Source organism: Carettochelys insculpta, chromosome 23, assembly GCF_033958435.1.
Source record: "Carettochelys insculpta isolate YL-2023 chromosome 23, ASM3395843v1, whole genome shotgun sequence".
Classification (NCBI taxonomy): Eukaryota; Metazoa; Chordata; order Testudines; family Carettochelyidae; genus Carettochelys; species Carettochelys insculpta.
Genome location: NC_134159.1, coordinates 11,132,902 through 11,145,198, shown reverse-complemented (window position 1 = coordinate 11,145,198; position 12,297 = coordinate 11,132,902). Strand labels below are relative to the sequence as shown.

The 12,297-nt window shown below is 46.5% G+C and overlaps 1 protein-coding gene across 11 annotated transcripts in view; it reads right to left on the bottom strand.

Annotated features, from left to right (window-relative positions):
• KIF17 (kinesin family member 17) overlaps window positions 1–12,297 on the bottom strand; it is a 94,514-nt gene that overhangs the window by 22,920 nt on the left and 59,297 nt on the right. For all 11 annotated transcript variants that reach the window (XM_074975863.1, XM_074975854.1, XM_074975856.1 and 8 more), the window contains exons 7-9: window positions 9,305–9,452; window positions 4,567–4,661; window positions 4,015–4,139 (exon numbers count right to left, since the gene is read on the bottom strand). In XM_074975863.1, coding sequence (XP_074831964.1) covers window positions 4,015–4,139; window positions 4,567–4,661; window positions 9,305–9,452 — 368 coding nt within the window. The remainder of the gene's footprint in view (window positions 1–4,014; window positions 4,140–4,566; window positions 4,662–9,304; window positions 9,453–12,297) is intronic.

The following is a 12,297-nucleotide window of genomic DNA, read 5'->3' as shown; positions in this document are numbered from 1 at the left end:
AGTAGTGCCTGAGCTTCTCACCTCCTAACCTTAACTCCTGCACCTGCCTTCAACCCTCTGCACTGAGTTCCCCATGCCTTGACTCCTGCTCTCATCCACACACACCCCAACCTCCAGGCCTGAGCCCCTTATGGCCCTAGCCCTGAGCGTCTCCACCCCCCAGCCCTTACCCCTGGACCCCACACTCCCAGCCCTGTGCTCTTCCCACCTGCAAGTTCCTGCCTTGCCTCATGTATCCCCAACATCCCCACCTCCTGCCCTGAGGCCACCCCTGCACATCCCAACACCCCCAAACCATTGCTTTGAGCCCTGCACACTCAGCCCCACACTAAAATTTCTTACACGTATTGTTGTGTCAACACCCTCCCCAACCCCTTCCCCCGAGGAGGCCCGTGGGGTGCGGGGAGTTGCCATACTACAATACCTATAAGAAATTTAACTTACTTTCACCACTGTCTTAAGTCAAAGTTTTAAGAACGTATTTATCTTCCACTTTCTTCAAGCTGAAGCCCAGTGCAATGCAGTGCTATTCACACTGCATTTTTATTCAGTGTTTTGCAGTACATTGCTGCATATCCTTATTACCAAACATATTCTCCACAGAAAACTGCCAATATACAGCTCACGGTATGCAACAAGGTACTCAGTAGTTCTCTGATATCTGCTAAGCTACAAAGACATATAGAAATAAATCCTTCTGAACACAAAGTGAAAGGCGTGTGTTTTTTCAAGGAAAGCCTGACTGGCTTTCAAATCGTAAACTCTCAGAGATGAAACATCACTAAATCAAACAATGAAAATGCAACAGAAGAATCCGACAAAGTGAGCTACCATAATGCATAATTCAAAATGATCTGGACAAATCGGAGAAATGGTCTGAGCTAAATTGGATGAAATTTAGTAAGGACAAACCCATAGTACTCCACTTAGGAAGGACTAATCAGTTTCACACATACAGAACGGGAAGTGACTGTCCAGCAAGGAGTACTGCAGAAAGGGATCTAGGAGTCATAGTGGACCATAAACTAAATATGAGTCAACAGTGTGACACTGTTGCAAAAAAAAAAAAAAGCTTCTGGGATGCATTAACAGGAGTGTTGTAAGAAAGACACAAAAAGTCATTCTTCCACTCTACTGTGTGTTGATTAGGCCTCAATTGGAGTATTGTGTCCAGTTTTTGGCATCATATTTCAAAAAAGACGTGGAGAAATTGGGGAAGATCCAGAGAGGAGCAAGAATGATTAAAGAATGATTAAAAGTCTAGAGAACATGAGCTATGAGGGAAGACTGAAAGAACTGGGCTTATTTAGTTTAGAAAAAGAAGACTGAGAGGGGACATGATAGTGGTTTACAATTACCGAAAAGAGTTTTTACAAAGAAGAAGAAATTTTCTACTTGGCCTCTGAGGGCAAGACAAGAAGCAATGGGCTTAAACTGAAGCAAGGGAGGTTTAGGTTGGATATTAGGAAAAGCTTCCCAACTGTCAGGCTACGTCTACACGTGCAGCCAACATCGAAATAGCTTATTTCGATGTTGCGACATCAAAATAGTCTATTTCGATGAATAACATCTACACGTCCTCCAGGGCCGGCAACGTCGATGTTCAACTTCGACGTTGCTCAGCCCAACATCGAAATAGGCGCAGCGAGGGAACGTCTACACGTCAAAGTAGCACACATCGAAATAGGGATGCCAGGCACAGCTGCAGACAGGGTCACAGGGCGGACTCAACAGCAAGCCGCTCTCTTAAAGGGCCCCTCCCAGACACAGTTGCACTAAACAACACAAGATACACAGAGCTGACAACTGGTTGCAGACCCTGTGCCTGCAGCATAGATCCCCAGCTGCCGCAGAAGCAGCCAGAAGCCCTGGGCTAAGGGCTGCTGCCCACGGTGACCATAGAGCCCCGCAGGGGCTGGAGAGAGAGCATCTCTCAACCCCCCAGCTGATGGCCGCCATGGAGGACCCGGCAATTTCGACGTTGCGGGATGCGGATCATCTACACAGTCCCTACTTCGACGTTGAACGTCGAAGTAGGGCGCTATTCCGATCCCCTCATGAGGTTAGCGACTTCGACGTCTCACCGCCTAACGTCGAAGTTAACTTCGAAATAGTGCCCGACGCATGTAGCCGCGACGGGCGCTATTTCGAAGTTAGTGCCGCTACTTCGAAGTAGCGTGCACGTGTAGACACAGCTTCAGGGTGATTAAACATTGGAATAAATTACCTGCAGAGGTTGCAAAATCTCCATCATTGCAGATATTTAAGAACAGGTTAGACAGACATCTATCAGGGATGGTCTAGATGGTGCTTGGTCTTGCCTTGAGGGCAGGGGACTGGACTTGATGACCTCTCAAGGTCTCTTCCAGTGCTTGTGGTTTTTTTTAATTAAATTTAGTACACACTCACACCTCCTAGAACTGGAAGGGACCTCATCTAGTCTAATCCCCTGCCCTCTTGGCAAGACCAAGGACCATCCCTGACATCTATTTGCCCCAATCCCTAAATGGCCTCCTCAAGGATTGAGCTCACAACACTGGGTTTAGCAGGCCAATGCGCAAACCACTGAGCTATCCCTCCCCCTAGTGTGCTATGATTATATGACTGTATGATGCACTAGCAGGAGTGTTCTAAGCAAGACATGAGATGCAATTCTTTCATTCTACTCAGCACTGATTAGGCATCAACTGGAGTACTGTGTCTAGTGCTGGGTTCCATATTTCAGGAAATAGGTCAACAAACTGGAGAAATGAGTACCAAAGTCCCAGAGAAGAGTACCAAAAAGGATTCAAGGTCCAAAAACCAGACCTCTGAGAGAAGACTGAAAGAACTAGGTTTGTTTAGTCTGGAGAAGAGAAGACAGAGTAGAAATTATAACTTTCAAGTACCAAAAAGGTTGGTATGGGGGGGGTGGGAACTGTGAAAAAATATTCTCCTTAATCTCTCAGGATAAGTCTAGAAGCAGTGGGTTTAAATTGCAGCAAGGCAGGTTTAGGCTGGACATTAGGAAAAATTTCCCAACAGGCAGGCAGTAGATCTACACAGCAAGGTTATTTCGAAATAACAGGCACAATTTTGAAATAACTATCCTACCATCTACACGACACAACTGCTATTTCAAAATAAATTTGAAATATCAGTTGACTTATTTCCAAATTGGTAGACCTTATTTGATGAGGAATAGCACCTATTTCAAAATAAGCCATAGTGTGTACAATGTCTCTATTTCGAAAGAGGCTGTATGGCAGAGTCTCCACTAGCCCCCTCCCTTTCAAAAGGTTTTAGGAAAAAGGGTCTTTCCAAGTCAGGTGGGTCCTTTCAAAAGGCCCCTGTCTACCCAGGTGGTGTGCATTCAGAAAGCAGTTCTTTTGAATCATGGGCAGCCGTCATTATACTAATGAGGTACTGCATATGCATGTCGGCGCCTCATTGGCATCTTCCAAACTCCCTAATTAACATGCAGCTTTCGAAAGGGAGGGGCCAGTGGAGACGCAGCCTGTGTGTGGATGATGTATTTTGAAACAGCTGAGTACTATTTCAAAATGCATTTTTGTGAATAGCAGCATTATTTCAAAATAAAATATTTCAGAATAGCTACTCTGAAATAGTTTATTTCAGAATACTATGCAGACATATCCAGGGTGATTAAGCACTGAAATAAATTGCCCAGGCAGACCATGGAACCTCCATCACTGGAGATTTTTAAGAGACGGTTAGACAATCACCTGTCAGGGATAATCTAGATAGTGCTTGGTCCTATCATGAATGCAGGGGACTGGGACTTGCTGACCTCTTGAGGTTCCTTCCAGTCCTATGAGTCTATGAATCTAATACTGGAATTTCCTTGTGGGGCTGGAGACACATCTCCTTCGGTCATGTACAGTACTAAGTATACTGTCCAAGCTTATTAATAAATAACAACATTAATAATGTACAATATTTTGGTTGTTTCTGTCTGCATGTCACATGTAATGCACTGAGGCAACTCTGCCGGGTCAGAGGCAAGTTACTGACCTGGCAAGTACTTGCCGCTTGTCTACAGGTATTTGCAGCTCCTCAGCAGCAACGGCCACTTCTGCTCCAGGACTCTCTCTGGTCACACTTCCAATGTACTGGGCTAGCTGAGGCTCTGATGTGTCCTGAGGGCAAAAGGCAGCTAAAGACAGATGTTCTCGACCTGTGCAGCACATGTACTGAGAGACATGATGATGCAGGAAGCTATCACACTGTAGCACTGCCCATTTTGCTGCTTTGCCCTGCAGCACAAGCCACCAAGATTGTCACATTTACCTTGGACATATGGTACTACTTGGAATAAAGTTTTAGCATTGGAAAAGCTGTATTTCCCTGTACATTTTAAAGTGGCTGTGTAATTCTTCTTAATTTCCTACACTAGTAATGCTGCTGTGCACCGTTAAGCAGCTGCCACATTCCGCTCCAGACACAGCTGCTTTGTGGCTAGATAAATATGCCCTTTGCTGAGTATTCATGAACCTCACAATCACAGTGAACAGGCAGCTAGATTTGTTCTATTTGTCCAGTAAGGAGCAGTAGCCTGATGAGTACCTTGGCGAGCACTTGTTCTGTTTCTATGATGGTGACAGCAGCTCCTGGGTGCAAAGGTGCGTCGTCAGAGAGGTTTTCGATCCTCAGGACAGCATCTGCAGAACAGAAGAGAACATACCACCATCTTTTAGCTACAAGCTCTGCAGGACCATAACGTTATTTTTGGTTAGAAAATGTCTGAGCCAACCAGCTACGGAGAACACATGTAACAAGACCATCTTTCTGGTACATGCTTGTTCATTAACTAGCTCAACCTGCTTCTAAGCAGCAGTGCAAACGAATAAGGATAATGCTATAGCAAGGCAGGTAGTAAGTCATAATTCTCTCTGGAATCCCCAATCTTTGCCTTGTTCATGGGCCATATTCACTACTCAGCACACACTGAACTAGTAATAGTAGTAGTAGTAAGAATAGACCACTGATGACCATTAACAAGCAGCCCCTCTCCAGGGTGATTTTTTCCAGTTCTGACCAGGTGTATCTTGTCTTTTTAATGTCTGCCTTCAGGTCTCTATGCCAGGTATTTCTTGGGTGCCCTCTATTCCTTTTTCCTTGTGGATTCCAACTGAAGGCATGCCTTGTGAGGTTGGTGGTTGGTTTTCTGAGGCTACTTCCAATCCATCGCCATCTTCTGTTCGTAATTTCTTCTTCAGTAGGAAGTTGGTGAGTCAGCTGCCACAGGTCTTGATTGTTGATGGTGTATGGCCAGTGGGTCTGGAGGTTTTTATGGACACAGTTATTGATAAGCGTCTGGATTTTTCTGAAAGTCATCTTTGTTGTTCTGCAAGTTTCTGCTCCATACAGAAGTACTGATTTGACACTGGAGTTGAATAACCTGATCTTAGTCTGAGTTCTGATCTGCTTAGAATTCCAGATATTTTTCATGAGAAAAACTGTTCTTGGTTTTCCAATCCTTTCTCTCACATCAGCATCAGTGCCCTCCACTTTAATCGATGATGCTGCCCAGATATGTGAAGACCTCAACATCTTCTAGTGTCCTTCTGCCAAGTATGACTGACTCTGTGCTACTGATGTTGATTTTCAAGATGTTAGATTTCCTTTGTGGCTGTTGAAGCCGACTGTAGCTAAGATGCCTGACATTTTCTCTTGCATCTATTGATGGCTGTGGGACAGCGGTGCCAGATTGTCAACGAAGTCTAGGTCATCCAGCTGGGTCTACAGTGTCCAAGGAATCCCATTTCTTTTCTCCTCTGTTGTCATCTTCATGACACAGTCTATCACCGGGAGAAAGAGGAATGGTGACAACAAGCAGCCTTATCAGGCTCTGGTCTTCACTTTGAATCTCTTTGTGAACTGCCCCCATGGTAAACTTTGCAGTTCATTCCTTCATTCGAGTTCTTAGTGAAGCTGACTAACTTGGTTGGTATGCCGTAATGCCTGAGCAGCTGCCAGAGGGCTTCCCTGTGTATGGTATTGAAGGCTTTCTCGTAGTCGATGAAGTTGATGTAAAGTGGTGAATTCTATTCTATAGATTGCTCCCATATGATTCATAATGTTGTGATCTGGTCAATATAGCTGTGTCTACACGTGCACGCTACTTCGAAGTAGTGGCACTAACTTCGAAATAGCGCCCGTCGCGGCTACACGCGTTGGGCGCTATTTCGAAGTTAACTTCAACGTTAGGCGGCGAGACGTCGAAGTCGCTAACCTCATGAGGGGATAGGAATAGCGCCCTACTTCGACGTTCAACGTCGAAGTAGGGACCGTGTAGACGACCTGCGTCCTGCAACGTCGAAATTGCCGGGTCCTCCATGGCAGCCATCAGCTGGGGGGTTGAGAGATGCTCTCTCTCCAGCCCCTGTGGCGCTCTATGGTCACCGTGGGCAGCAGCCCTTAGCCCAGGGCTTCTGGCTGCTGCTGCGGCAGCTGGGGATCCATGCTGCAGGCACAGGGTCTGCAACCAGTTGTCGGCTCTGTGTATCTTGTGTTGTTTAGTGCAACTGTGTCTGGGAGGGGCCCTTTAAGGGAGCGGCTTGCTGTTGAGTCCGCCCTGTGACCCTGTCTGCAGCTGTGCCTGGCACCCTTATTTCGATGTTTGCTACTTTGGCATGTAGACGTACCCTCGCCTATTTCGATGTGGTGCCGCGCAACGTCGAAGTAGAACATTGATGTTGCCAGCCCTGGAGGACGTGTAGACGTTATTCATCGAAATAGCCTATTTCGATGTTGGCTTCGCGTGTAGACGTAGCCTATATGACCTATTCTGTTGAAAGCCGGCTTGCTGGTCATTCAGCTCTGGGTCCACTGCATTTTTCATTCTCTCCAGGATGATTTTGTTAATGATCTTTCTGACACTGACAGAAGTGCAATTCCTCTATAGTTCTCACAGCTGCTTCAGTTGCCCTTCTTTGGGATCTTGATGAAGTATCCTTCCTTCCAGTGTGTTGGTATATCCTCTTCTTTCCAGATCTCAAACAGGGGAAACAGCATCTCTACTGTGCTATCAATGTCTGCTTTCAGGGCTTCTGCAGGAATGTTATCTGGGCCTGCAGCTCTCCCATTTTTTGCTTTCAAGATGGCTGTCCTGATGTCCTCTCTAGTCTGTTTGCCACAAACTATTGGAAGATTGATTTCTGCTGCTTGGATGTCTGGTGGACTTTCTGGGGCTGGTCTGCTGAGAATCTCTTCAAAATGTGCCCATTGTTTCAGCTACTGCTCTGTCCCAGCTATCACTGTCCCTCTGTCTTTGAGCAGTCATTCAAGTCTGCCACATTTTCCTGAAGCTTCTTTGTAGTGTTGTAGAGCTGTTTCATGTCTCCATTTGCCACTGCAGGCTCTGCTTCTTCAGGAAGATTCTTTATGAAATTCCACTTGTCCCTCTTCACATTTTTCTCCATTGCCCTGTTGACTTTTGTATATTCTTCCTGTGCTACTGCCTTTGCTGCTCTGATGTGGCTGGTGTTAACTGCCTCTCTGTTGCACTCTCTCTCTTGTATCATGTGCATTGTGTCTGCTGAGATCCATTCCTTTTGTTGAGGTTTTTGTGGTTCCACAAGGTGTTGGCAGGTTGCTGTTAGTGTTTCTTTTATTTGTTGCCACAAAGTTTGTAGATCTGTGTGTTCATCATATCATTCTTGTAGAACCTGGAATTTATTGGTCAACCTAAGTTGATACCGTTCCTGCATCTTTGTATCTTTCAAGAGGCTGATGTTGTATCTCTGTCTTCTTGCTGTTGTTTCTGGCATGTTCTTCTTCAGCTTTAGTTTCAATTTGGAAACCAGTAGATGGTGGTCCAATGCTGCATCGGCTCCTCTCTTCACACATTCATCATGTAACGATCTTCTGAATTTTTTGATATACAAAGCTGGTTGATCTGGTTCTCTGTAAAGTGATCTGGAGAGACCCATGCTGCTTTGTGAATTCTTTTGTGAGGGAACACACTGCCCCGATGAAGAGGTTGTTAAGGGCACAGATGTCTGCAAACCTTACTCCATTTTTGTTCATCTCTCACAATCCAGGGGAGCTCAACACCTGTTCATAGCCGGTGTTATCTGCTCCAATTTTGGCACTAAATCTCACATCACACTGTTCACTTCTCTGTCATGTAGCTTATCAAGCACACCTTGCAATCTATCGTAGAAGTCATCTTTTGCTTCTTTGCTGTGATAATTTCGTGTTGTGTAGCAGTGGATCATGTTTATCTTGATCTTCTTTTTAGTTCTGAATGAGGCTGTTATCATTCTTGGTCCATCAGCTCCACATCCAATCAATGCCTTCTGCACTTCTTTTGATAACATAAGTGCCACACCTTCTGTGATCTTCATGCCCTGAGTACAGTAGAATTTCTACTGTTAGCAGTCTTAGTTGTCCTGACCGTAGCCATCTGGTCTCACTGATCCCAAGCACTGTGGGCTTACAGCATCACGTTTCTGCAGCCACTTGGGCCGCCTCTCCTATTTCACACACTGTTCTGATGTTCCATATTCCAATGAGCAGGTGGTTGATAAAAAGGCAGTCAGTGCAGCAGCTCCCTTCCAGCTTTCATTACAGCACGTCATACTCCCTTGAGGTGAGGGCCCCTTTTCTACCAGGAGTGGGATCTGTTGCACTCTCATTCATGTTTCTATATCTGGAATAGCTTTACGGGGTAGGGGTGATAGTCCTATGCTCAACCCTCTTCCTTTCTCATCCAGGCTTGGGACCAGCCATGGCAGTTCTGAATTCACATATAATGGATAAATTTGATGCTACCATCCACATATTGTGCATAAAAGTGTGGTTTGTGCCAAGCCAACTGACTTAAGATACAGCTATATTTGATGGGACCTTTATCTCTGAAGTTCAAATCTTCTATTCAGGTTAAGTGCTGCTGTGGCCCAGACTATAAAGTTCTGTTGTCTGCAGTCATTAGTCAGCTGGGCTACATCCTCCCTGCTCTATGGTCCCTTCTATAAACAGCACTTCTCTAGGGCCAGTTCTACACCACACATTAAAGTCAACTGCAGAAATGCAATTCTAGCTACAGTAATTACGTAGCCAGAATCAACTTATCTTCAATCAATTTACCTGGACAGCCACACAGAGGGAGGTCGACAGGAGAGTTTCTGAGTTTTTTCTGTTGACCTCCCTTACTCCTCACGATAGTGCCAACCCCAGATAGTTGATTTCTCACGTCCCTACAAGTAGGGATATGCAAAATCAAATCCCGGAAGAGCGACCCTGACCAGGTCGATCTTCCACATACTGAAGACATACCCTAGATTTTTGTTGTTCCCACCTGCTTCCTTCCTAAGGTTTTCCTCCAAAGTGGACAACTTGAGGTTGTAGGAAGTCCGCATGTTATTGATGTCCTCCTCAAGTCGCGCGCGGGACTCCTGCTCAGCTTCATAGTCAGCCTTCAGCTGGGCCAGCCTCGCCTCATACTCCTAAAAGACATAAGGAGGGCACTGTAGGCAGCTTAGCATGGCGCACTGCAGTGATCTGCTCCTGATCATCCCCACCCATTCTGGGCTGCTTGTCACTTCTCTCCCATTAAATTACATGCAGTTCCATATTCACAGTCATTTTTCAGTCTATCCACCCAGTAGGAATAGCTCATACATGATGCCAGCAGGGGACTTCACTCCCTCTAGCACTTTCACCTCTGCCCCATCTGCCAATAAAGAAGGGGTAGGGAACCTACAAACTATTGGCTGGATCTTGTCTACTGTTGTTCCTGCCTGCAGCAAGTCTGCACCACAGGCTAGAAGCCTTGAGTCTCAGAGACCCACTGCAGGCCTGGAGTCACGAGCACCGGCTTATCTTGCTGTGAGGGGAAGCTGGGATTGCCCGCCCATTAAAAGTCTGGTTGGCGCCGAGCATCTCCTAGAAATGGCTGGGATGTTCCTGATGCCAGGGTGAAGGGGCAATCAGGGCCCATTGGCTGGGAACTGCAGCTAACGGGACCTGGAGGCAGTGTCTCTGGAAAGTGCATATAATGCAGAGCCACGTGGTCACACAGTAGCTGGTTCTGGGAGCAGTGCAGAAGCAGGGCAGGCAGAGAGCTGTGTTGCAGACTGGGAGCCACCTCATGTAAGCTCTGCCGAGCTGGAGGCCCATACCCTGAATCTCCTGCCCCATATCAGAACCTCTCTTGCACTAACTTCTTCCCAGGCCCTACAGCCCCAACCACACTCCAACCCTTTAGTCTCGGCTCAGAGCCCCCTCCTATATACCAAACTTCTCATCCCCAATACCACCCCAGAGCTCACCCCTTTTCTGGAGTCCTCACCCCCTCCTCCACTACAACCCCCTGTCCAAGCCCAGAGCTCTCTCTCCCAACCTGAACACCTCATTTATGGCCCCAACTCAAGCCTCTGTGCTTCCCCCTTACCATGGGGCTGAAGTTGCAAGCACTGGCTCATCGCACTGCAGGGCAGATCCTGAGCCTCCATAACACCTCCCTCCCACCACGGGGCTGTGTGTGGCCTGTGATTGATCTTTTTCTGGGTCTCAGTGGTCCCTAGCAGAAAAAAATTCCCTACCCCTGCAGTAGAGAGTCCTGTCAGTGCTAATTCTAGCCATGAATTGTTTGAATTTTGACACCTGCACCTTGGGAAATGCACTAAATCCCAACTGGATTGTCACCCAGGAGGAAATGTACTGATTGCATTTAAACTAAGCTCCTGGGGTCTGTGGAACTCTGCACATCTCTGTGGGTATCCTGGAGGTCTGCAGGCCCACTCCCCCTCCCATCCAGTGCCTCCTGCACTCTAAATGTCTGGCAGCCCAGCATGATTAAGGCAAACTCCATCTCAAAAGCCTGTACCTAGTATTCCCTGCTACACCCCAATCCCATTCCCCAGCCTGATGAAAGTGAGTGAGGTTGGGAGACAGCAAGCAATGGAGGAAGGGGATGGAGTGAGCAGGATCACTGTATGCATGTGTGTGCCAGCTACTCTGATCTCCAGCATATATCCATGCTATGTGAGATCTTTCATCACACAATCTGAATGATCTGATCCTTTCTAATGGTAGATTCTGTGGATCTTGACCCACATAGACAAATACAAAATTGCAATTAAATGGGAAATTTCCAGATTAGGTAAATGCTGATATATAGGAAATCTAGAATTTAGGCTTCTGTGCATTCAAAACTGATCATTATTTGGGGGGAATGGCATGAAATTCATCTCACCACTATAGCACCTCCTGTCAGTTGTGCTGGTTGTGCTAGAGTTATATTTTATTGACCCCCACCACCACTCCCCAGAGCACCATCTATGAGTGGTTTCTCACTGCCATCAGTTCTGTTCTGTCTCCCTGTCTGGGTCCACACTGATTCCAGTCAGAAGCACAGCCTTAAAACACAGCCCTCCAGCTGAGCCCCAGTGCTACTGCCCTTCCCATCTCCTCTTGTCACTTGTCTCAGGGGCCCAATGTGGTCCTCAGTCTAGCCTCTTATTCCAGAGGCAAACTGCAGTCTATCCTGTCCATCTTCATCACCAGCAAGTGTAAGGGAGGAGGGAGAGAATTTTGGTCCCTCCAGCTCTGGCCAAATTAGAGCCACCAACAGAGCCAAATGGTTCTACATCCCATTATCAATCACTTAAGTAATCTGTAGCTCTGAAGTCATTGCAAATTTAGTCTAGAGGCTTGTTGTCTACACTGCCACTTCACTTCGTACTCAGGAGTATGAAAAAACGTCTTCTCAAGCTCAGCAAGTTACAGTCCTGTAAATCATCAGTGTAAACAGGCTCTCAGGACAGTTAACTACACCCTTCAGAATTTCCAGATCTGAAGAAATGGATCTGTCCCATGAAAGATCAGCAACTAATAAGTTATTTTGTTAGTCTTTAAAGTGCTCCAGGACTGCTTTTTTGTTTCATGGAGGTAATTTACCTATCATGCTGGGAGAGCTCTCTCCCAGAGCTGATGACGTGATCATACTGCCGTGTCAAAGTTGCTGCCATGGTAGAACTGCTGCAACTGTTCTTTAAACTCAGCAACATGGACAAAGCCTGAGCAGTAAGCAGGGGGCTCAGAATTTGGCTCAAAAGTTGGACAGATCAAGCTCACTGGACTCCTTGTTGAAAGGAGATTCATCATTGGAATAGCAGGGAATGCAGAAAGCTAAGGCACTTCTACAATGCAAACTGAACCATGCTGAGAACCTGGTTCCATCCTATCTCCACAGCAAAAGGGAATAATGTTGACAGGGTTGTTTGTAGGAGGCTGCAGGGCCCAGTACACCTCACTCCACCCTAGGTCCCACCTCCACCTAAGCCCCCA